At 45.9% G+C, this 22,004-nt stretch overlaps 1 protein-coding gene across 2 annotated transcripts; it reads left to right on the top strand.

Moving 5' to 3' along the window:
- The first annotated feature begins 1,163 nt into the window (after nt 1-1,163).
- On the top strand, nt 1,164-21,602 carry LOC107111028 (pre-mRNA-processing factor 39-like). Of its 2 annotated transcripts, none has more exons than XM_015411919.1 (14): nt 1,164-1,324; nt 2,399-2,715; nt 5,947-6,072; nt 7,915-8,033; nt 9,422-9,589; nt 10,414-10,615; nt 11,264-11,371; nt 12,996-13,160; nt 14,732-14,858; nt 15,976-16,244; nt 18,079-18,263; nt 18,410-18,484; nt 20,237-20,390; nt 21,064-21,602. In XM_015411919.1, the coding sequence occupies exons 1-14, from the start codon at nt 1,234-1,236 to the stop codon at nt 21,124-21,126; spliced, it is 2,169 nt and encodes a 722-aa protein (XP_015267405.1). In that variant the 5' UTR covers nt 1,164-1,233; the 3' UTR covers nt 21,127-21,602. The 2 variants fall into 2 exon arrangements, with proteins under 2 accessions (XP_015267405.1, XP_015267404.1); XM_015411918.1 differs by having other exon boundaries at nt 20,234-20,390.
- The last annotated feature ends 402 nt before the right edge of the window (nt 21,603-22,004 follow it).

Below are 22,004 nucleotides of genomic sequence, written 5' to 3'. Positions count from 1 at the left end.
GTCATTCCAGTTCCTGAACCCTCCTGGCACACCCTGGGATTGTCATTCCACTCTTGGCCCTGTCATTCCAGTTCCTGAACCCTCCTGGCACACCCTGGGATTGTCATTCCACTCTTGGCCCTGTCATTCCAGTTCCTGAACCCTCCTGGCACACCCTGGGATTGTCATTCCACTCTTGGCCCTGTCATTCCAGTTCCTGAACCCTCCTGGCACACCCTGGGATTGTCATTCCACTCTTGGCCCTGTCATTCCAGTTCCTGAACCCTCCTGGCACACCCTGGGGCTGTCATTCCCCTCCGTGGCCCTGTCATTCCATCCCCAGAGTAGTGTATTTGCGTCCAGAGACCCTAATGGAAAACCCGTTCCGCATTTTTATTGCAACTCTACTTGTGCTGTAATGTTTTCTAATGGAGCCCATGCAAGTCAATTGGCATTCCTGGCTCCCATTGTTTCCAATGGGTCTTCCAGCGTCTCCGATTGTTTCCAATGGGCAATCCTGTCCTTCCTTTTAGTAGATCCCTCAAGGGGTTTCAAGGCAAGATATGAGATGGCTTGCTATTGCCTTCTTCTGCATAGCAACCAAGTACTCTCAGCATTCCACAGTTAAGGATACATCTGCTCATCAATTCTAATTTTGACATTCTTATTTCCTTCACTATGTTTCCCCCCCAGAATTAAACTGGTCTTAACCAACAACAACAAAGGTGCCACTGGACTCAAATGGTAACCTAAGCATGTTATTCCTGTTTGGTCCTTGCATCTGTTAAATATCTCCATTATGCTGTAAGCTAATTTGCTGCCTATATGTATGGGCTGGTAACTTCCATTTCATTGTATCTGAAGAAGTGTGCGTGCACACGAAAGCGTATACCTCGAATAAAACTTTGTTGCTTTTAAAGGTGCCACTGGGCTCGAATTTTGTTCGTGGCCGACCCTGTTAACTTCTGAGATCTGAAGAGATGAAACTAGCCTGCAAAAAGCTGAGCACTCTTTATTCCCAGCCTACCAACCTATAAGCACTAGATGCTTTACGGAACAGTCCCTTCTATCATTTTCCTTCTCCATGGTCGCCCCACTAACTACCTGATCCTTTTCTCCATGGTTTTCCGGGTCTTGTCTTCCCGCCCCCATCCTTCGCATCTTCACTTCCGGGTCCCATGGCCGCGCAGGCGCGGTGGAACTTAGCGGGACGGGAGAGGGCCTGAGGACCGTCTGTTCGGCTGCCGCGCTAAGATGGCGGCAGAGGGGCCTGAGGCGCCGGCCAGCCCGACTCGCGGCGGGACTGAGGGCTGTGAGGGAGGCCTGGGGCCCGAAGTAGAGGCAGGTGAGAGGTGCCCGTCGGCTGAGCTAACCGGGGCTGTGAATGGGAGAACGGGATGGAAACCCCCCGAGCGTTGGCCGGGGAGGCACCCGGTGGTCGATCCGCCTCGCTCCATCCAGCGGTCTCTTTCCAGGAGTGACCAGACACGGCAGGGATGCAACGCCCTCCCCCTCCCCGGAGCGTCAGAAGCAGGCGGCTTCCGAAGGCGAAGGCTCTATTTGGCCGCATGTGCTGCTGCTTGTTGTGGTCACTTTATCTTTTAATCAGGACTATACAGTTCTCCTTCTCTAGCGCCCTGTTTCCGTGCTTCTTCCGAGAAGTGCTTTCTGAATGTCCAACGGACCTCACTTGTACAGATTAGTTTCCTATAACGCTGGCTCGCCAAATGGCGTTGATTGTTATGTTGAAGGAGGACAATGAAAAACCCTTTTTCAGTGTACTTCAGAATAAACAGTATTTTTAGATTCCCAGGCACACAAAAGGCAGCAGTGACCTGTTCACAGCTTTCTGTTTTCGTTGGCCAGCCAGTTCAATGTGTTAATGTGCTTTAATTGGCAGAATGTGACTACATAAATCCACAAATAAGGACAGTGCTCCATGTAAATACTGACAGTTTATTTTGCCCACAAAAATATTACTACCTTGGCTAGGGCCATACAGTGCATGGCTGTCTGACGGGGGGCGGATGTGTCCAGTTTTCAAAAGCCTTGCTTTGTTCCCTGGAAGTCACATTTATCTATTTACCAGAGGTAATTAGCAAGTGCCTGTTCTGATATCTGAGAAGAGGAATACCATCGGAAGGTGAAATGACGAAGTAGCTTAGTGATGTGCATGTTGAGATTAGAGAAATTTCACCTAGGAAAGAGAACCTGCATGTGGAGCAGAGGAAGAATGCTAGCTTTGCTTACAGATGTGAAGTGAGAGTCTGGAGGAGTATTCAGCGATACCCTTTATGAAACGCTGGAGGGTATTATGGTAATGATTGAGATGCAGTGTTGCCCACCTTTCCTAAACCCCTCCAGCATGGCTACCACACCAGTTGTTTAGAAATGTCATTTCTGTATTTGCTTTTGAAAGCTGTAGGCCCTGACCAAGACGTGATTCCCAAGCCAGCGAGCAACGGTGCCCCAAAGCCAGAAGAGACAACACCGGTGCAGGGCTGCAACGGAGTCAACATGGAAGCCAGCACTCCAGCGCCAAAACCTGAAATTGCCAAGGAAGAAGCCCCTCAGCCTCCTGCCCCCGATGTGGTGATGCATGTGGCACTTAACCCTCCTGTGGAGGAGGTCTCCATCACATACCCTCTGGAGTTTGAGCGGTACTGGCGAGCCGCTCAAGAGAACCCACTTGACTTCACTGCATGGACTGAATTGCTTCAGTATGTGGAGCAAGAGGTAGGCTGAGAGGCTGTTATTTTTAAGGAACCATTGGAAATTGCCTTGGAGCCCTGGTGGTGGTCCTCTGGAGTGTGGAGTTCAGTGACTAGGCCCTAAGAGCCAAGCCACATGATCAGCAGCCTCATTCCTGGAGATCACATGGTACAATGCTGCCCCATGTTTAAAAAACAAAACGCTTCTTGCACATACAAAATTAGCAGATTGAAGGTACTAGGCTGCGTCCTCTTTACCCGACACACCAAATTTCCACAGGCAGGCTTTTTTAAAAAAATAGGGAAGTGTTCAAATGTGGTTTTGTCACTGTTATCAGGAATGGTAGTTGCCCAGTAGGTGCTGCACCACATAACTGCACTGGCTGTATGTGAAGGGCTGGGATTGTCATGAGTAAGGGCTTTTGACTTCAAACAGCAGCACCGCACCTTCAAACAAAGGTGGTTTTGATGTTTAGTAACAGAAGTATGCTGATCACTCCCAACTGTGCATCATTTTACTTGGGCCCTGTAGAGACAGGAGAGACCCTGAATACCCTGGGATCAAGAATTGACTGGAAGTGGGCAGTCAAGTGAAGCTGTTTCCAGATAAAATGGAACAGTGATGGTTGGCAGGCCTGTCACTATTGGGAGTAAAATGGACAGAGGTTGCATTCCCTCTAGAGGAGCAGGTTTGTGGAAGGGGGAGGAGGAATCTTGTGACTGGTTATGCTTGATACATGGATAGTAGCTGAGACAAGGAATGATTTTTTCCAAATTCCTAGTGCCATAGCTGAGCCCTGTCTTAAAAGGTAACCGACCTGGCCTCTGTTGTTCATGTTTTCGTGTTACCATAATTTGCTTTCCATGGGGATGTTTTAAAAGATTTTTGGAACTTTGAGAATGGTTTCAATCCAGAATGCAAGGGCATTGTGTTCCAAATGAGGTTTGACTCAAGGGCTTGTATGACATGAGTCCTTAAAGAGCATTAGAAGTTGCCAACTGATGTCCAGACACAAATTAAGAGTATTAATTCTGACCTTCAAGGTAGTACACAGTCTGAAAGTTGGTTATTTGAAGGGGCAGCTTGTTTTTCACCCATGCTTTAAGGTAATTTGAAGGTGCTGTCATTTTCAGAAGACCGGCAGGCAATAATTAGGACTTTAGCCACCTTGATAGTGGGGCTCCAAATCTGGAGCTCCCTGCCTCCAGAGTCCCATCTGGCCCACTTACTGTTCTCTCTAGAAACTGCCTGCTTTTGTTTGGAAATCCCTGGGTTAAGAAATGGTGCTACACATTTGCGTGACTTTTAGTGTAGTTTTGCAGGGCTTTTTGTAAGTATGCATACTGGAGTTAAGTTTTTATCATGGTTGCTGTTGTATTTCTTATTTAACTTTTATGAGCTGCTTCAGAGGTGTTGCAGGGAAGCGGAGTGGAAATCAGATCCTCATAGTTCTGCAGAGGTGTTGTTTTCAACAGACAGCAAAAGTATATCCTTGAAATCAACGTGTTTTAGCTCAGCTTGGTGCACCAGCAAACAGTTTGTGGTGGCCCTTGACTTTTCTCTTCCTGCTCCTTTCCTGAGTCTTCAGGTGCATGCAGAAAGCTTGAGGGGAGCGGTCGATCCCTTATATTTTGGTGGGCTTTGGAGGAGGCAGATGCTTTTCACATAAAATTCCAGCACAAAATAAGGGAATAGCAACCTTTCCTCCTCCTCGCCCTTTCTGCATGAGGAGAGAGATCTCTTTTCTTGTACAAAGAAAGAGTCCTCTTCCCAAGTTATTTGCAGTTAGCATAGAACTCTGAAGAAGGATGGGGGGTCTTTGTGCTGCTTGGTGTTTGTGTCACGGTGGTCATCAGAGGGGATTTAGGGTAACTGCTGGTTCTTTTCCTAGTGGAAACAAACTGATGGCTTTTAATGCTTGTGCTGTTTGCATTGCTTAGCCTGGAGCTGACTTTGGTTCTGATGCTTGCATTGAAGGAAGTGGTAAGAGAGGTTAGTTATTTCTAATGAGCCTGAGGTTTAACAGAATGGAACCTGTATGATGTCCTAGGTGGAATTTTTTTATCCTACTTGAGAAACACCACAGTGGCCTCTTTCTAGCCTTAGATTCCCCTCCTGAGGTAGGTCCACCAGGACTTCATAGGAATTGAATATTCATCTCCCTGACTAGTCAGGGCCAGACAGTCTCAGTCCTCCCCATGAGATGAGTTAAGCTCAAAAGCAAAGGTTCCAAAATTATATGAGATAATCCACATGGATCCTAAAATACGTGATTTTTGGAACCATGCAGAACACAGCATAAATAATCTAAAACTTTAAAGGAACTGGAATCGGTTTTATAAAGCCTTGTCTAGGTTTGCATCAAGGCAGACTCAGCACATCAGTTCCTCAATAGAAACAGAGTACGGCCCTTCCCAACTAATCCTTAGCAGTTTCCAACTTACCCGATAACTAAGACGGCTCAGTCCTCCTTCCTTTTCCAACTAGTGTATCATACACACCCCATGGAACTCTGATCTGATTGGCTTATGCAAGTATGCCTACTGAATGATCATAATTTGGTCACAGTGTTCTCATCAGATGAATGGCCCTGGGGTGAGAAAGCTTTCTGATGAAAATATTCTTGAGCTTTCTCTTCCAAGACAGATTCATTGTGGCTGTCCATCTTTGTAGGCAAGCCCTCATTTTTTCAGGACTCTTTGCTGTTGTTTCTGGTTTAGACTGAAATCCCTTCAGATACCCATTTAAATATGTACCAAAAGTATCCTCTGTGTACCTCAGTACTAGAAGGAGAAATTTTGAGCTTCTTAATAATGAATCTCAATCCAATTAAATTTTTTATTAGGTTTATTTAGGTTGTATCTCAGGATATCCTGGGGGTTTTTCTCTGTTTCCCGTTACAAACAAACATCACCATTGGTAGGGGAGGTTCTGTAGCTCAGAGGTAGCATACTTACCCTGGATGCCAATGGTCCTGGCTTCAGTCCCTGGCATCTTCACTTAAGAGGTCATAGGCAAGAGGACTGCTGCCTGAGACCCTGGAGGGAGGTGCCAGTCACAGTGGTCAACGTTGGCCTAGATGCTTGATATGTGCTCATAGTATTTTTATTATTGGACTTGTATTTACATCTGTAGCTTCATTCTCTTCCTCCCCTCCCTGATCACTTATACAATGGTAGGCTTTGTGTATTTGTTTGTATATCCCACTTAATGTTTTTTAAACCATCAAACCTGTTCCATTTACCACTCTTGCAGAATCACATCTATGCAGCCCGCAAAGCCTTCGACAGCTTCTTCCTACGTTACCCTTACTGCTATGGCTACTGGAAGAAGTATGCAGACATGGAGCGTCGCTTTGACTTCATCAAAGAGACAGAGGAGGTAATGGGATAAAGGAAGGCACCTTTGCTCTCTTCTTTTCCCCCTCTCCCCCAGAGTTTACCCTCACACAGCTCAGATCACCAGCCTGATTCTCACATGCATGAATGGGGTGGCAGATCTCACATCCAACGCATGCATGAGAATGAGGTGGCAGGCTGCTGTGGCGATAGAATAGGGTGCACCATATCAGACCACAGTTGGAGGTTCTCGTTTTGGAATGCTCCACTCTGTTAAGAACTCCTTGGAAATAGAAATAAATACAGTGAGTGAGGAGAGAGGATGGAACCTTTCTTCCTGCGGTGCTTGTTTTCTGTTTGTATGGAAGGGGTTTTTTTATGTGAAGGAACATTCACATCTGGAACCCTCCACCGTTTGACCTGAAGTACTGCAGACCTTTGGGCTCGGCTGCCCTGTTCTCCTGCACGTATGTCACAGTGTGTTATATGCTGGGGACAGGTGCAGTGCTTGAAGCTGCCGAGCAAGCAGCTCCAGAAGTCTTAAGGAAGTGAGTCAAGCCGGTTCGTGTGGTATGCTGAGGCAAACAACAACTACTACTACTTGAGTTAATTTTAGCTGTGGGGGGAGGAAATCTCCACCCTAATGTGGCAGGCACACTCTGAAGCAGAATTTTCCTACATAGCTGCATCCCCAAAGAGATCCTCCTGGTGCTCCAGAAGAAAGATGGGAACCAAAGATCCCCTTAAACATGAGTGGAGGAGAGAGATTTTTCCGGAACCTTCCTTTTTTTGCCATCAAGTTGGTGCTGACTTAATAGTCCCCAAAGGGTTTTCAAGGCAAGAGCCATTCAGAGGTGGTTTGCCATTGCCTGCCTCTGTGCAGTTATCCTGGACTTCTTTGCCAGTCTCCCATCCAAGTACTAAGCATGGCTGACCCTGCTTTGCGTCTGAGATCTGACAAGATCAGGCTAGCCTGGGGCCATCCCGGTCAGGGCTGACCCCTCCTACAGATGTAACATTTCCAGAAACTTTGAAGCAGCAGGGGGAAAGTCCCACCCCCACCTTTTTTTCAGGAAAAAAGGAAACTTGGGGGGAAATTGAAATGTATGCAGTACTTACTTCCCTATCAAACCTAAACTACTTTTACTGATTTAGCAGCATAAAGTCTATTGACTTACACTGTGTAATCTGCCTTGGGTCTCAATGAGAAAGGGAGAGTATAAATAGTGTAAATAAATAAGTTAGCATATAAAATTGTACCATTTGGCATATTTATGGAAATTAATTTTTTTGTTTTCTGTAAGAAAAACTGCCAAGTATACCCAGTACTTCAGAAAGAGTTGCAAAGAGTCACAATAGGTAGGACTACCAGTATGTTTGGATCGTAAGCAGAACTTTATATTGTTGAAGACACTGAACGCTTTAATAATGTATTATCATTAAACGCAGGAGTAGTCGTTGCTAATTAATATAAATTGTTGTCAAAATTTACATTTAAACAAAAAATATTCTTGAAAATGTTTTAAATGTCTACAGTTATGAACTTTTTTAATGTTCCCCCAATTTCCCTGGTTTTTCTATTGCAAAAATTTCACATTTTCTCAGACTTTTCATTCTACAGATTTCGAGTGTGAAAAATCTTGTCTTAAGAAGCATTTACATGTTCTAAAAGAGAAATATGTCTAAGGAGGGTTTTTTTTTCAGTGCTTCCCCAAATTTTCCAATGTTTCCCATCTGAAAATGTTTTTTAAAAGTCCCGAGGAAAACTTTTCCCCTCATTTTTTCTGGTTTTATTTTTCTGTGCCTTCACATCTTTAATCCCTTCCCAGCTTTCCATAACTAGAAAATGTATGCAATACTGATGTTCTGTTAATTTTCTGCACAGGTTTTCCAGCGGGGGCTGCAGTCTATCCCACTCAGCATGGACCTGTGGATCCATTACATCTCCTTCCTGCAGTCTTCCTTGGATATGAACCTCCCGGACTCAGTGCAGAAGATCAGTGGGTAGGTTGTGACAAAGCCTGGACGTGGAGGGAGGAAGAAGGACCAGTGTAGGGGCTTGGGTTGGGAAGAAGGGGCAACACGAATGCTGTGAGGAGAGGAATTATTTTTACTCTCTTGCTTATACTTGGTATATCTCAGTAGCTTTATCGTGACCTGCCTCCAGTCCCTTCTGGGGAAGACATCAGGATATACCTTCTAAAAGGATATACATTCTAAAACGTCAGGTACTACAATGCCAAGACCACGGCCATACAGCCCGGAAAATCCACAATGACTAACTCTAAAAGTAGCTGACATAAACAGGGATAGTTGGAAAAAGATGCTGGGGGAGGGGGGGGCATTCCCACAATCAAGAAGCTAGGATTGTTGCTGACATGGCACTGGATCCCCTCCTTATGAAAGAACAAAAAGGCCCACGTGAAGAGAGCAATTTCAGGGTGTGTGTGTAAGCTCGCCAGTTTCTTCAGAGGGCTTCGTCTTGCTGATGAAAGCTGAAGTAGACATTAGCATTCTCTTACACACTTGCTTATTCCATGATACGCAGAATCACTCAAGTGATCCTTTTCCAAATTACATGCTTTTGCTTAATGGCTAGTGTGTGCTGAGTGCCTCTTGACTTGTAAGTAGCAAAGCTTCAGAGCCGATTACTCCAGCCAGATCCCGTCCAGTCAGGCACTTGGTTTTGTTCTGGAGTCAGGTGTGGATGGTGTAAGGTAGTCGGAGCAACAGGTCAGCCTTGTATTACAGCATGGCAGGCTGATGTGAACCACAGCAAGGCATTACCCATGCTGGAATCAAGGCTCCTTGCTCACCAAACCAGGGTGCAGTTTCTGTCTCCCACACCAAGCTTCTAATCAGGATTGAGTGAGTTCTGGCTTTTAAAAAAGTTGTCCCCTCCCCTCATCTGAATTCTTCAGCTCCAAAGAAGTGAAGCAATCGTGCTACTGTTTGCATATTTTGCATAATCTGTTGGTCTTGGGAGAGGGGCAAGGAGCTGTATGAGTCCCCCCACCAATCGCTGGAAAATAAACTCAGGCATGAAGAGATTTCACTGAACATGGCTTTCAAAGCTGTCTTTGTAGCCATAAAGATTAGAAACTTTCCTTTAAAAAAGAAAGCAAACCAGTACTCTCTAGGTACTGGGTCTGTATCCATTCTCAAATTCTGCATTTGGTGAGCACTGTTCTGGAAAACATGCCTGGCATATTTACAATTACGAGACAAAACTAAAGGGTGAGATGGTAAACTGATGCAAAGAAGGATGAGGAGGATTTATCAGAATTTGCACAGGTTCTCTGGAGTTCTGGTAATGGGCTTAAGTGCATTTGCATGTTGCAGATTATTAGCTGAATAATATTCCCCTATAACTTCTATTCTGCCTCTTGCAGCACATATGAATCTGCTATAGCTGCTGCTGGAGTGGATTTCCGTTCAGATAAACTCTGGGAGATGTACGTGGAATGGGAGAGAGAGCAGGGTAACCTGAAAGCCATCACAGCGATTTATGACCGAGTGCTTGCCATGCCAACTCAGATGTACAGCCACCACTGGGAAAAGTAAGTCTAAGGCGCCTCCTTTCTAGGGTCTGGCCACGGGGAGAGTTAAGAATTACAAGGGTCACAAGATGGGTTTCCCCATCTCTTTTGGTGCTGCTCTGTGCCCTTTGCGGGAAGGGGGGAGTGCTGTGTTGCAGCTGCTGGTTCCATGATGGGGCACAATTGTGTGAAAAAGAAAACATACATGCCGGGGAACTCAAGTAGATAAATGTAATATAGACATTGGGAGAGGTGTGAGCATAACAGTTGGCTGCTGTGTAGGGACAGTCCCAAGAGGATGGTGGATTTGGATTCCTGTTCAGAATCTCTTTCTCCTTTCTCTTTTTGGCTGAGAAGTGCGTGTAACTCATTCTCTTCCATCAAGATGTTTGCCATTTTAAACTTTGGGTTGAAGGGCAGAGGATCAGAAGGTACTTTGTGTGATAAGAGCCATGATGTATTTATTCATTCTCATGACAGGCTTGTGATGGCAGGCAGCGGTAGTTTGAAAAAATGTATCTTCCTCCAAAGGTCAAGGCCAGTGGACTTAATTGACTGAGCAGGAATCAGAGCATCATGCAAAGCCAGCACTTCAGTCACTTCTAGGGTTGCCAAGTCCCCGCTGTATGTACAGCGGGGGACTCCAGTGCCTCATGCTACATAATTAAAACCTAATCCATATTTCATGATGAATAACCTTTGGACTATAATGTGTCTTAAATAGAAAGCTATATTTAGATATATTTTTCCTCAGAAAGCATTGTATTTTTAAAGATCTGATTTTTATATTTTTTTTAACCATTGATTCCCCCCCCCCCCCCAACTTGTTTCTTCACATGGTGCAGGTTCAAGGAACTTGTTACCAGCCACCGTCCCCAGGACATCCTGTCCACTGAGGAGCTGCTGTGGCTGCAGTCGAAGATGGCCTCCGATACGGTGGCCAAGACCACAGAAGCAGAGGCAGAGGAGGCTCCTCCTGGAGAGGACATGCCGCTGAAGGCAGAACCCATGCCGGAGACTGGAGCTGGAGATGGGAGCCAAATCTTGGTGGGTGGTGCTGGCGCTTCTCCTCTTTCTCAGCTATTTAGGAAGTCAATTATCTTAGGACCCTCATGGGTTTTGTACACGGAAAGAAGTCACTCCATAATTTCTGCATTTTAAACCTTGCCAGGCAGCGGTGGGACTAGTCTGTGGGTAGGCAGCATAATATGGGCCCCTTCTCTGCCTGTCTTTCATTAACAAAGAGCTCCTGGCTTACGTGCACTGCGAGGCACTGCATGCCCTGATGATATAGCCTGACTTCATTCCTTGCCAAAGACACTGACCCAGGTGCTTAAGAGCGGCTGCCGGAGTTTTTTTTTTTGGGGGGGGGGGGGGGGGGGGATGGCACCATTATTTTCCTCTTTAAACATGGGACATTGGTGTCTTTAAGAACTAGTCTGCATCTAGCTGCACTCTGTGACCTCTTAGCCCACCTGTCACTTGTCACCCCCACCCTGCAGAGCTGCAGGCAGCGATCAGATACCTGCTTCCTTCCACAGGAGTAGAGAGCACTGCATTGGAGGTAGACTGCTTGACTAGACAAATCTCTGAACTGATTCAGTGAGGAAGGGCTTAATTCAGGGAGCGCTTCAGAACATTGGCATATTTTTCTGGAAACGACCAGATGCTGAGCTCACTGCTTTTGGATTTCAGGGCCATATGGACCAGGACAAGATCCGGGAACTCGTAATTTCTATCCGCCAGCAGATCCACTCCCAGAACGAAGCAGAAGTCAGCAAGCGTTGGAATTTTGAGGAAGGGGTTCGTATAGGGGAGCCTTGGGTCAGGACTAGGGGTGTGCATTCAGTTTATTTGAAAAAGAAAAAAAGACAAAATACCTTACCGGGGGGGGGGGGGTGGGGCTTAAAGCCACATACAGATTAGAGAACCTGATTCGGCTACTGATATAGCTGAGCCCAAATAAAAATCGATATGTGGTGGTGGCGGCTTGGCTTGGAGAAGGCATTTTAAAAGACCACGGTCTCTTTAAATGCCTCTTTAGTTCACTCACCAAGTCACGCTCCTGCTGTGGTGGCAGCAGTACGGCTTGGAGAAGGCATTTAAAGAGACTCTTAAAGAGGGTCTCTTTGCATGACTTTTCCAAGCGCGGTGGCGCAACTCAGCAAGTGAGCTCAGAAGGCATTTAAAGACAGCGCGATCTCTTGGTGGTTTTCTTGAGGAGAGGCACCAGCAGCTGTACAGCCCCCCCCCTGCCCCAAATACCCCTGGATCCTATCCTTCATTATATCCTATGGGGACCAATGGAGGCAAAAAAAAATTGGGTTTCCTGAGTATTTCCTGAATCCAAATAACATACCAGTATTGGGATTTGGGAATATTGGGAAATACCAATATTTTTCAGGTTCAATGTACCCAAACAACACCATTTGGGGTGTTTTTTTTGCACATCCCTAGTCAGGACTGGTGCTTTGTGACATATAGGGGATGGAAGAGGAGAGGGAAGAAGAGAAGAAGAAGAGATTCAATTTATACTCTGCCCTTCACTACCCAAGGGAGAGCGGCTTACAAACTCCTTTCCCTTCCCTTCCCCACAACAGACACCCTGTGAGGTAGGTGGGGCTGAGAGAGCTCTGACAGAAACTGCTCTTTTTCAAGAACAGCTGTGCCAGAACTACGGCTTGCCCAAAGTCATCCAGCCAGGTGCAAGTGGAGGAGTGGGGAATCAAACCCGGTTCTCCCAGATTAGAGTCCGCACACTTAACCACTACACCAAACTGGCCAAACTCTTTTGTGTTTGGCTACTACAAAAGGAAAAACTGAATCCAACTCGGATGCCCCCAGCTGTTCTGTGCCTTCATAATGCAGATGCTGGACTCTGCATCCTGGCATTCTCTGCTACTTGTTTTTTGCAGCTTCTGTAGCTTTCAAATGCTGAGAGTGTGCCAGCTTGTCTGGCTGACATGAAAGCCAGAAGGGGACCAAGTAAGGCGGTTGGGGAAGTTGCTTCAGTTGTGCTGCTTGAGGGCTGCGTTGCACTTCCGTTGGCAGACAGATTAGTGCTTAACTCTCTGGAGCCTGACATTATGGAGACCATTTTCAGCCTTGTGCAAATTCTTGCTTGCAGGGATTGCCAGTGCTTAATTTTTGACAGTGTTGACTAGGACTCCTAAATATGGCAGCTAATTGTGGCTTCCAGTGCAGGAAGTTTCGGAAGTGCAGGTGGCCACGAGGGGAGAACAGAAGGGAACAGTTCAGCAAACTGGAAATGCCGTGTGTTCTGGGGAATGGAAGCTCTGCCCTGCTCATCTTCCTTGCTTTACATGGATCAGCAGCTAAACAGAGCTTCCTCCATCATTCCTTAGTAATTTCGTCAACTCCTGTCTCGCTCATCCTGACTTTGTTCTCCTTCCTCTTCCTGCTTTAGATTAAGAGACCCTACTTCCACGTGAAACCACTGGAGCGAGCACAGCTGCGGAACTGGCGGGACTACCTGGATTTTGAGATAGCCAGTGGCTCACACGAACGCACCATTGTACTCTTTGAACGCTGCGTCATTGCCTGTGCCCTCTACGAGGAGTTCTGGATCAAGGTGTGTTCACCCCCCTCCTTGGTTTCCATGCCTAAAGCATACTGCCTCTGTTATGAATAGCTGTGGCAGCTCCTTCTCTGTGCCCTAAAGAAGCATCAGAAGCTGCAGTTAACACAAACAGCCCCACTTCTTCACCTGGAGAGTGCCGGCAGCATTGAAGGTGTTCCAGCTATTTCTCCTAACTGAATGGTTTTGAGTATTTTTTTAATCCCCCAAGAGTACAAAGGGGGTGTGCTTGACCTGCACCTACATACATTGGGTGGCTGGTGTTAGACGTGGGCAAGCCCATTCTGAGTCTTCAGTAGGGCAGGTGCCCCCCCCCCCCCCCCAAGTATAAGGAGCAAAAACAAAGTGCCAAAGTTGCCAGCAGGGTCTTGTGGTGCTCTCAGTTGTTCTAACAAAGTTTACAGCACTCGAGAGAGCTGGAAAACATAAGTGGGAGACATGGCAGAGATCTTGGGTCGACGCCCTGTAGAAGTTTGGAAGTGGGACGATGGGAGGAATGGTGGAACAGGAGGCTGTCCAAGAGGTTTGGGGTATCAGCGGTGGCAGAAGAGCCTGTGTCCCCGTATCAGCTCCATGTTTACCCTCATTGTGTCAAAAGTCACATTTTTATTTATTATTAAATTTATACCCCGCCCTCCCCACAAAGGGCTCAGGGCGGCTTACAGATAGGGCACTTTGTGCCAATAAACAGACAGAATAAAGCACAATAAAACCTTGTATATAAGCTGCAGTATGCTTGTTCATAATGTGGAAGCCGCTTCTAAGATGAGGGGGGCATCATCCAACCCCCGGCGGCCTGTCCCTCTCCATTGGTCCTTTTTAAAACAACAACAAAAAAGTGTGCTACTCTGGCTCTTTTCTGTCAGCTGTCACTGCTTCTCCCCTTCTCAGCTCCCAGGGAAAAGTAGCTGCTGAATTGAGAAGTAAACTGAGATGGACAATGGGTGGTTGGAAAGAGGTGGCGAGGAGCTCCTGCTTCCTTTTTTGGGTCAACTGGAGATGGGACAGGGGGAGCAAAGTTCGACCAAATCCTTTTGGGCGTGCTTTCTTAAACCCATGCATTCACTTAGTGAATGACAGAAATCAGCTGCTTCTCGAACAGTAAGCATTGGTTGTGCAGAGAACTTCTGTAACATTGAAGGGAAGTGTGGGTAGCACCCCCTTGTGGCCAAGAGGCAACCCCAGGTACTGAAAGGGCTTTCTCCAATGCCCACTTACGGTGCAGTGTGCTCAAGCCTCAGACCTTGCAGATTTCTTGATGCTTCTTGGGAGCTTCCGTTTTTTAAAAAAATTTCTTCTGTGTTCTGGAGAAAAAATTCTAACAGGCTTCTTCTGAATTCTGCTGCTGTGTTTTTTTTATCTGCCCGTCTTTCGTACCTCTGCCTAAGAGGGTGCAGGAAATCCTGGAGAGAGGTGTGTTAAGCCCTTGTCAATGTGAGTTAACCATAAAACCTTCTCAATACAAGCTACTGTACCAGACTTTCATGTATTCTGTAGAGGGCCAGCCTTTGAATACTGCCTGCTTCTTTTGTGTTTCCACCCCCACCCCCCATTTCCCAATCCAGTATACGAGGTATCTCGAGAACCACAGCATCACCGGGACCAGGAGTGTCTTCCAGCGCGCCTGCTGTTACCACCTTCCCCGTAAGCCCAACATCCACCTCCTGTGGGCAGCGTTTGAAGAGAGACAAGGTACACCTGCAGCTCCTGCTTTCTGGCTGTTTCTGTCCATTTGGTGGCAATACCATCCCTTACTTGACCACTTTAGGTAGGCTTTCTGGTTTTGCAGGACTCTTTGTTGGCCAAAGGTTTCTGTGGAGCTCAAAAAGCTGAAATAAATCTACGCCAAGCTATTAAAATTGGCCCCTTTTTTTGCCATTGCAGCCAACTTTTAGCGACCCCACATGCTTTCAAGGAAAGCGATGTTCAGGGGTGGTTTGCCGTTGCCTGCCTCCGTGTTCCAACCCTGGATTTCCTTGGTGGTGTCCTATCCAAGCACCAGCCAGGGCTGGCTCTGCTTAGCTTCTAAGATCTGACCAAATCAGGCTTGCCTGGGCTATCCAGGTCAGGGTGGCATTTATGTGCCAGAATGGTTTCCAGTATGCCACGAGAGAAGCTGAAGAAAGTTGTTTTGGGGATTTATGCACCACTCTCTGCCCACCATGGGGGAAGGCTTCATGCAGCACTGATTCCTCCCCCCCCCCCACACAGCTTTTCTCTATCAAAATATCAGCAATGATAAGGGAGGAATAACTGGGATCCAAATGCCACTCCAGGTGTGGGAAACATCACAAGCAGCCCCATTGTGCAGAAAACCCAGTTCTGTGCCTGACTCCCAACTGATGAGGCAAAGAGAGTGTGCTACCTGGAAAACGGTGTTCACTCGGCTGTCCTGCACTTTGCATAGAATAAGAGAAGAGATTGGATTTATACCCCGCCCTTCACTACCCAAAGGTGTCTCAGAGCGGCTTACAAACGCCTTTCCCTTCCCCTCCCCACAACAGACACCCTGTGAGGTGGGTGGGGCTGAGAGAGCTCTTGACAGAAACTGCTCTTTTTTCAAGGACAGCTCTTATCAGAACTACGGCTTGCCCAAGGTCATCCAGCCAGGTGCAAGTGGAGGAGTGGGGAATCAAACCCGGCTCTCCCAGATTAGAGTCCGCGCACTTAACCACTACACCAAACTGGCTTCTTGTAGCAGAGGCTATCTCATATGCCTTGGATAATAATGTTAACCATCCTGTAAATCACCAAGCATAGTGAGTTGTTTGCCCTCAGCTATTATTCTATCCCTCCGTTCTATCCGCAGGAGAAGTGGAGGAAGCCCGCCGCATCTTGAAGTCGTTTGAGGATTGTGTGCCTGGCCTCGCCATGGTGCGTTTGCGGCGGGTGAGCTTGGAGCGCCGGCAGGGAAACATGGAGGGGGCAGAAGCCCTCTTGATGGAAGCCATCCGGGACAATGAGGGGATGCCCGTGTCTTCATTCTACTCCGTCAAACTGGCTCGTCAGGTGCTGAAAGTGCAGAAGAACTTGATCAAAGCTCGGAAGATCCTCTTGGAAGCATTGGAGAAAGATCCGGTAAGGAATAGTGGGTGTGTGTGGGAAAATGTGCTTTTTATATGGCTTGCTAAATAGAAAGAGGTGACGGGGGCCTTTGGATAAGTGAAACGGGGTTGGTCTTCAAGTTGTGTCTATTATGCTGGTATGCACAGCCTTTCATGGTCTTGGGAATGGGAAAGCTGGAATTTGGCAGTGGCAACTGTGAATAAAGTGTACAGCTTGTACAATGTTCTCAGGGCCTCCTTACGCTTCCTGAAGGGCAATCTGGTGTGTGCTGGTCATGCAGTCACTGTACGCAGAAGCGTGGCCTGGTGTGTACCGCCTGGGCAATGCAAAAGTGGTGTTGATGCCGATGACTGTCTTTTGGTATGGAATCCACCCTGGACAGTTTTTGTCATTTTAAAGTTTCAATAGCCAAAGCTTCTTTCTGAACAGTAATGCAGAAGTGTTTGGATGTGTCTTGTTAGCTGGGCCAGCCTTAGGCTATAAAGTCAGGAGACGTAATTGATCTGAGCAGCAGATTCCAGAGTGGAATTTGTATTCTAGAAGATGCTGTGTTTGACTTTGTGCTCCAGTTTCTCTTGATCATGTATGACTTAACATCACATAAGGCTCCAAATATTTCTCAAATATACACCAGTATTCAATACATGAAATACATGAACTGCAACAAATAGGCTGGAGATTTAAAGCAATATCTGACATTTACTATATGACACTCCCAAAAGAAAGACTTCACAGATTCCAAGTTCACAATTTCAATGGACTGAAAAACATGATCTTCAAATGTACGTAAAGCAAGTACATCCACTTCTTAAGTCTTAAGATAAACAATATTAAAGTATGTTGCAATCAGCAAGTAGACCCAGTCCTTAAGACTTGAGACAAACAATAAGAAATAGGCTGCAGTCAACTCATCCTCCAGATTATTCAATGAATTTTCGATGCCTTCATCAGGACTGCAAATGGGGACTCCCAAAGAGGCACAGCCACAGGAACTTCTCAGCCAGAAATGCCTCCAAACTGTCTTATTGTACAGCCGTGTCTCAAAACTGCCTTATTTTCCTTTGTTCATGATGGATACGTGTAACCTGATTCTATAGGTGTTCTTCCATCTAAATGAATGTGAGCCATTCATGTATTGAATACTGGTGTATATTTGAGAAATATTTGGAGCCTTATGTGATGTTAAGTCATACATGATTTATATTTATTCATCTATTTCCTTAAATTATTGCCAATTTCTCTTGAGGCAGTGCTCTTTCACCAAATTGTGCCTTTAGTATTGTCTCATGAACAACCAGTGACATTTCAGCAGGCAGAGACTGGTGGGGCCCGTTAGTCTGTGACAGGAAAACAGGAAAGTCCAGTGACACCTTAAAGACTAACAGCTTTTTTTTCTTGTGGCATCAGCTTTTGTGGACCAATAACACTGACAAACTGGGCTTTGTGCCTTGGGAAAAATCTGCTGGCCTTTAAAGTGTTGCAGGATTCTGCGGCCAGCTGAGAGAACAGTTTCCTGGCTTGGGTGAGGTCTTCTCCCCCCCCCCCCTTCCCTTAGTGGCACAAACCAAAATGTGGGCAGTGGAGGGGGAGTCAGTCCTTATGGTGCATCCACATCTGTTTGCTTGCCTTCCTCTACCTGATCCTTGCACCACCCCCCAAAATTGTTGCAATTTCTTCAGGATTCCAGATTTTGCAATTAACCTCGCTAAGGCAGATAACCCTTAAGCACAAATACTTTGAGCTGCCAGTTCTCTGGGTGCCCTGAGATCAAGGCATTAGAGGAAGAGGCTTTCTTCCAGTGAGTTTTCTGGCTTCCCTACTCCTTTCCCCCTTTCCTTTATTGTAGGATAATGCCAAGCTGTATGCCAATCTTTTGGAGATGGAGTTCAGTGCTGATGTCCGGCAGAATGAGGGCAACACCATGAGCAGCTTCGACCGAGCCCTGACCAGTGGCCTCCCACTGGAGACGAAAATAATTTTCTCCCAGCGCAGAGTGGAGTTTCTTGAGGACTTTGGGTCCAGCATAAACAGGTGATGGGAAGGGCAAAGTGGGCTTAGGAGTGCTGAAGACCTTTGGTCTGTCTCCTCTCTGGGAGGTAACAAGTCACCCGGTGTTCTCTGCTGATTTATTTATTTATTTATCATCCTTTTCTCTCTCTCTCTTTTTATATTGCTAGCTTGCTGACGTCATATGATGAGCACCAGAAGCTTCTGAACCAACAGATGATGAGGAAGAGGCTCCTGGAAAATGGGTAAGGAAGCCCGCTGGTAACCGCCGCTGTTCTCAGTTGGTAGCCCCTCGGCCTGCGTGTTGAGGAAATAACCAATGCAGACTTGCTTGCGAAGGCTGCAGTGCTAGGCGCACTTACTCAGGAGCAAGTCTCCACTGATGTCAGGCCATACTTCCAAATAAATTCTGTCAGCACTGAATAGGGTAGTGCAATGGAGTCTGAACTGTGGACCAAACAAGTCCCCAGTTTGCATCTACTATGAATTCAGTGGATGGCATTAAACCTCACAGTGCAGGAGAGGACTTCAGTGATTAGCCCACTAGTTGATCTGGTTCAGCATTGTCTCAAGGAACGCGTTTCCCAACGACTGCTACCTGACGTCCTTTAAACCAGAGTGGTCAGCAAGCGGACACGGGACGTCCGAGCATGCAGGACTGCTCTGCTGCTGAGCTATACGGCCTCACTCTCTCTTGTCGCAGCTTCCCTGCCCTCCATCAGTAATGATGCTACGACCTCACTTAACCATCCTGTTGTAAGGATTACCAAGATTGGGCATGAGAAGTGCTTTGGGAACAAGCATCAAATTTAAGTCAAACTTGAAATAAGATGTGATTTAACATTCTGTAAACAGCTCTTAGGTATAACACTTTGTTGTATAAAGTGATATGTTCTCTTTTTTGTGTGTTTGTTTGGGAAAACTAAATATTGTTTAAAAAAAAGAAGTGCTTTGAATCTTGTAAAATGTTATATAATATGCTAAGTAGTATTACTGTTGCTGTCTGTACGAGATACGATCCGTGTGTGTCCCCAAATGTTACAGTTTCACATATGACATGTTTTTGTTGTGTTTTTGTTCTGCTTTGTTGGTGTTCCAGTCCCTCTCCGGTAGAGATATTTTCAAAACAAGGAAGCAGGCATGCTAAAAGCTCCAGTGCTTGAAAGGTTTTAGGAGCAGCCGTTAGGGGGCCCTCATCCCGGTCTCCCAAGAGACTGCCCTCATGGATCAGCCCCTAAATTGCTTCGGTTCCGTGCCGCTTCTCCTGCCCTATCTTATTTATTTTTTAAAGAGGAGAAAAATTCAGACTCAGTGGAATCCAATCATTAGGCATGCCTTTTGTCTTAATTCTGTCTTCCTCCAGTGTCCACACTGGTTTTAATCCTGTTTGGGTATTTCAACAAACTTGGGCGCCTACCATGTGACTAGTGGGTTTTGCTGCATTTTTTTGGAAGGGATATAGAAATGCTAACTCTGCTCTTGTGCTCATATTACCTCTGTGGCTCCTATAGAGAGACATGCTCACTTGTTTTAGGACTGAATGCCATATGGCCTGTTTATTTTACAAAAAATATAAGCATCTTAATTAGGAATGAAGCCTGCATGTTGTGCAAGCACAGACAACATCCTATGCATTTGAATCAGTTTTGTAAAATGTATTCTGGGCACTGAAATGTCAACAGTGGTGAGGCTTCCCCCTTCCCCCCCTCCAAGCCACAAGTAAATGTGATCTGCATTCTGCAATTACAGGTATGTGAACAGTCCCCTTTGTGGAAGCTGGGACAATTAAGCCAGCTTAGTACCACAGGGTACACAGATCCAGGAGTTAGCCGTGTTAGTCTGTTGCTGCAAAATAAGAAAAAGCCCAGTATCACCTTTAAGACTAACAAACTTTATTGTAGCATTATTTATTATCATTATTTATTGTAAACAGAGACTCCCTCTGGTGGGATGTGGGCTGACTATGCTTTTTCCCCCCCACCCGAAATTTCAAGCAGTTCTGATGAAGCAGATGAGAAACGGATGAGACTCGAAGAGACAGCCGCAGGAGGCAATCTTGCAGTTGCTCCAACGACAGGCATCACACCCTTGATGGCAGCGGATGTGAGCAACAGTGGAACTGGAGCTTACAACTACAACACATGGTACCAGGTCAGTCGTAGCAGAAAGCAGCAGCACAAAATATCTCTTGGACCTAGTTCATAACCTTGGTGTAGCAAACAATGCAAATACTTATACCTTCTTTAGATTGGTTCCAACCAGATTGTTTACAAAAAACAGCTTAAATTTAAATCAGTTGCAGAGGGTTCAGTCAGACCCCTTGGAAGGAGAATGTTTAGTCTTCACTTTGGCTAGTTTGAGTGGACTGTTGGACATTTGGATTGCTTGTTCATAATCATAAATTGAAGCAACAATGTGAAATGCCACCAGGTGAGTGGTGTACATGACAGCCAGTCCTTTTTCACCCTGTGCTAAAAGTTCCTTGTTTCTCACACTTTAAAAAACTATTTTTTGTCCTACATGAACAAGTATTTGCAAATAGATCAGAGCAACCTGTTAGCCCACATTTCCCATACATGCTGGTTTATCAACAACTTAGTTGTTGAAAAGTTGAAAAGCCCTTTTACCCAGGTAATTTTTTTAAAAAAAACTGTGTATTAGAAAAATTCAGTTTAGGTACTTTTTGATATATCACAAATTAATAAGATGGGGGCAGGGGGAAGATACTCTGGGTTGAATTCTGTAGCAAAGCATTTTTCTCTTTGGGGAGAGAAGACCTCCTTTGGAGGCCTTCTCCTTAATATCTCACCTGTCCTGTTTGCAGAACTACAGTGGCTATGGGTACCAGAACACGTGGAACTACAATCAGTATTACCAGCAGAGCTGAAAGGGACTGGAGCGAGAGGTCAGCAGTGAGAATGACGAGCAGCTACTCTTGTTTAATCCCTGAGTAGAAGCAAAATGATGAAATCTGGCTATGACCTGTAGCCTCCCCACTGGCAGCTGAGTAGAGATCATACAGAACTGCTCCCATCTACAAACTGACTTTCCTCCTTCCCCCACATTGGTGTAAGAGGCTGCCCAGTGTTATCAACAGCCCCAAGGGAACACATCGGCAGTGGATCAGGAGTGGAGGCTTGAATCGGCTCACCCCATACGGACTGGAGGCTGCCTCAACTGTCCTGAGACAAACCTTTTAAGACTGAGACTCAAATCTGACCATGGAGTAAGTCTGCCACAGAATACTGTTAGTGGGACTTGTGTGGCAAAATTAGTTCAATTTAAAGAGTCGTCTAAACAGAATCCCTCTTTTTGTAAACTTCCTTCCCCCACTGTACATTTCATGTGTTGCGACTGTAAATAAACAGGAATAAATTGCAACATGCTTTTTGTCCTCCTTTCTCTTTTTAGCATGTTAGAAACGCTGGCACTGCTCCGCATTAAACTACTGTCTAGCAAGGACTTTTTCTTCTCTCTGCTAAAAGTTCTGTGACTTGAATACATTTTTTGCAAATTTGTGTGCTTATTTTAGTTGATGCAGTGAAAAGGGATCAGACTACTCAAATCAAACAGGGATAGAATTGTTTTAGCAAGCTGAGATGGGGAGAGGCTAGATTATCTGCCAGCTGTCACAGCACAGTGTGGTATATGCAGGTGTTTACTCTGCTGAAACAGCAGTTTCTATAACACACTGAAGGCTAACACTTGACTGTCCTTGTAATATGTATATTGGGAGGGATAAGGTCTCCAAAAGAAAAAAATAGT

This window comes from Gekko japonicus, unplaced genomic scaffold (genome assembly GCF_001447785.1).
Source record: "Gekko japonicus isolate JY-2015 unplaced genomic scaffold, Gekko_japonicus_V1.1 scaffold563, whole genome shotgun sequence".
Classification (NCBI taxonomy): domain Eukaryota; kingdom Metazoa; phylum Chordata; class Lepidosauria; order Squamata; family Gekkonidae; genus Gekko; species Gekko japonicus.
The sequence above is the reverse complement of the archived record's forward strand: the minus strand, read 5'-3'. Positions and strand labels throughout refer to the sequence as shown.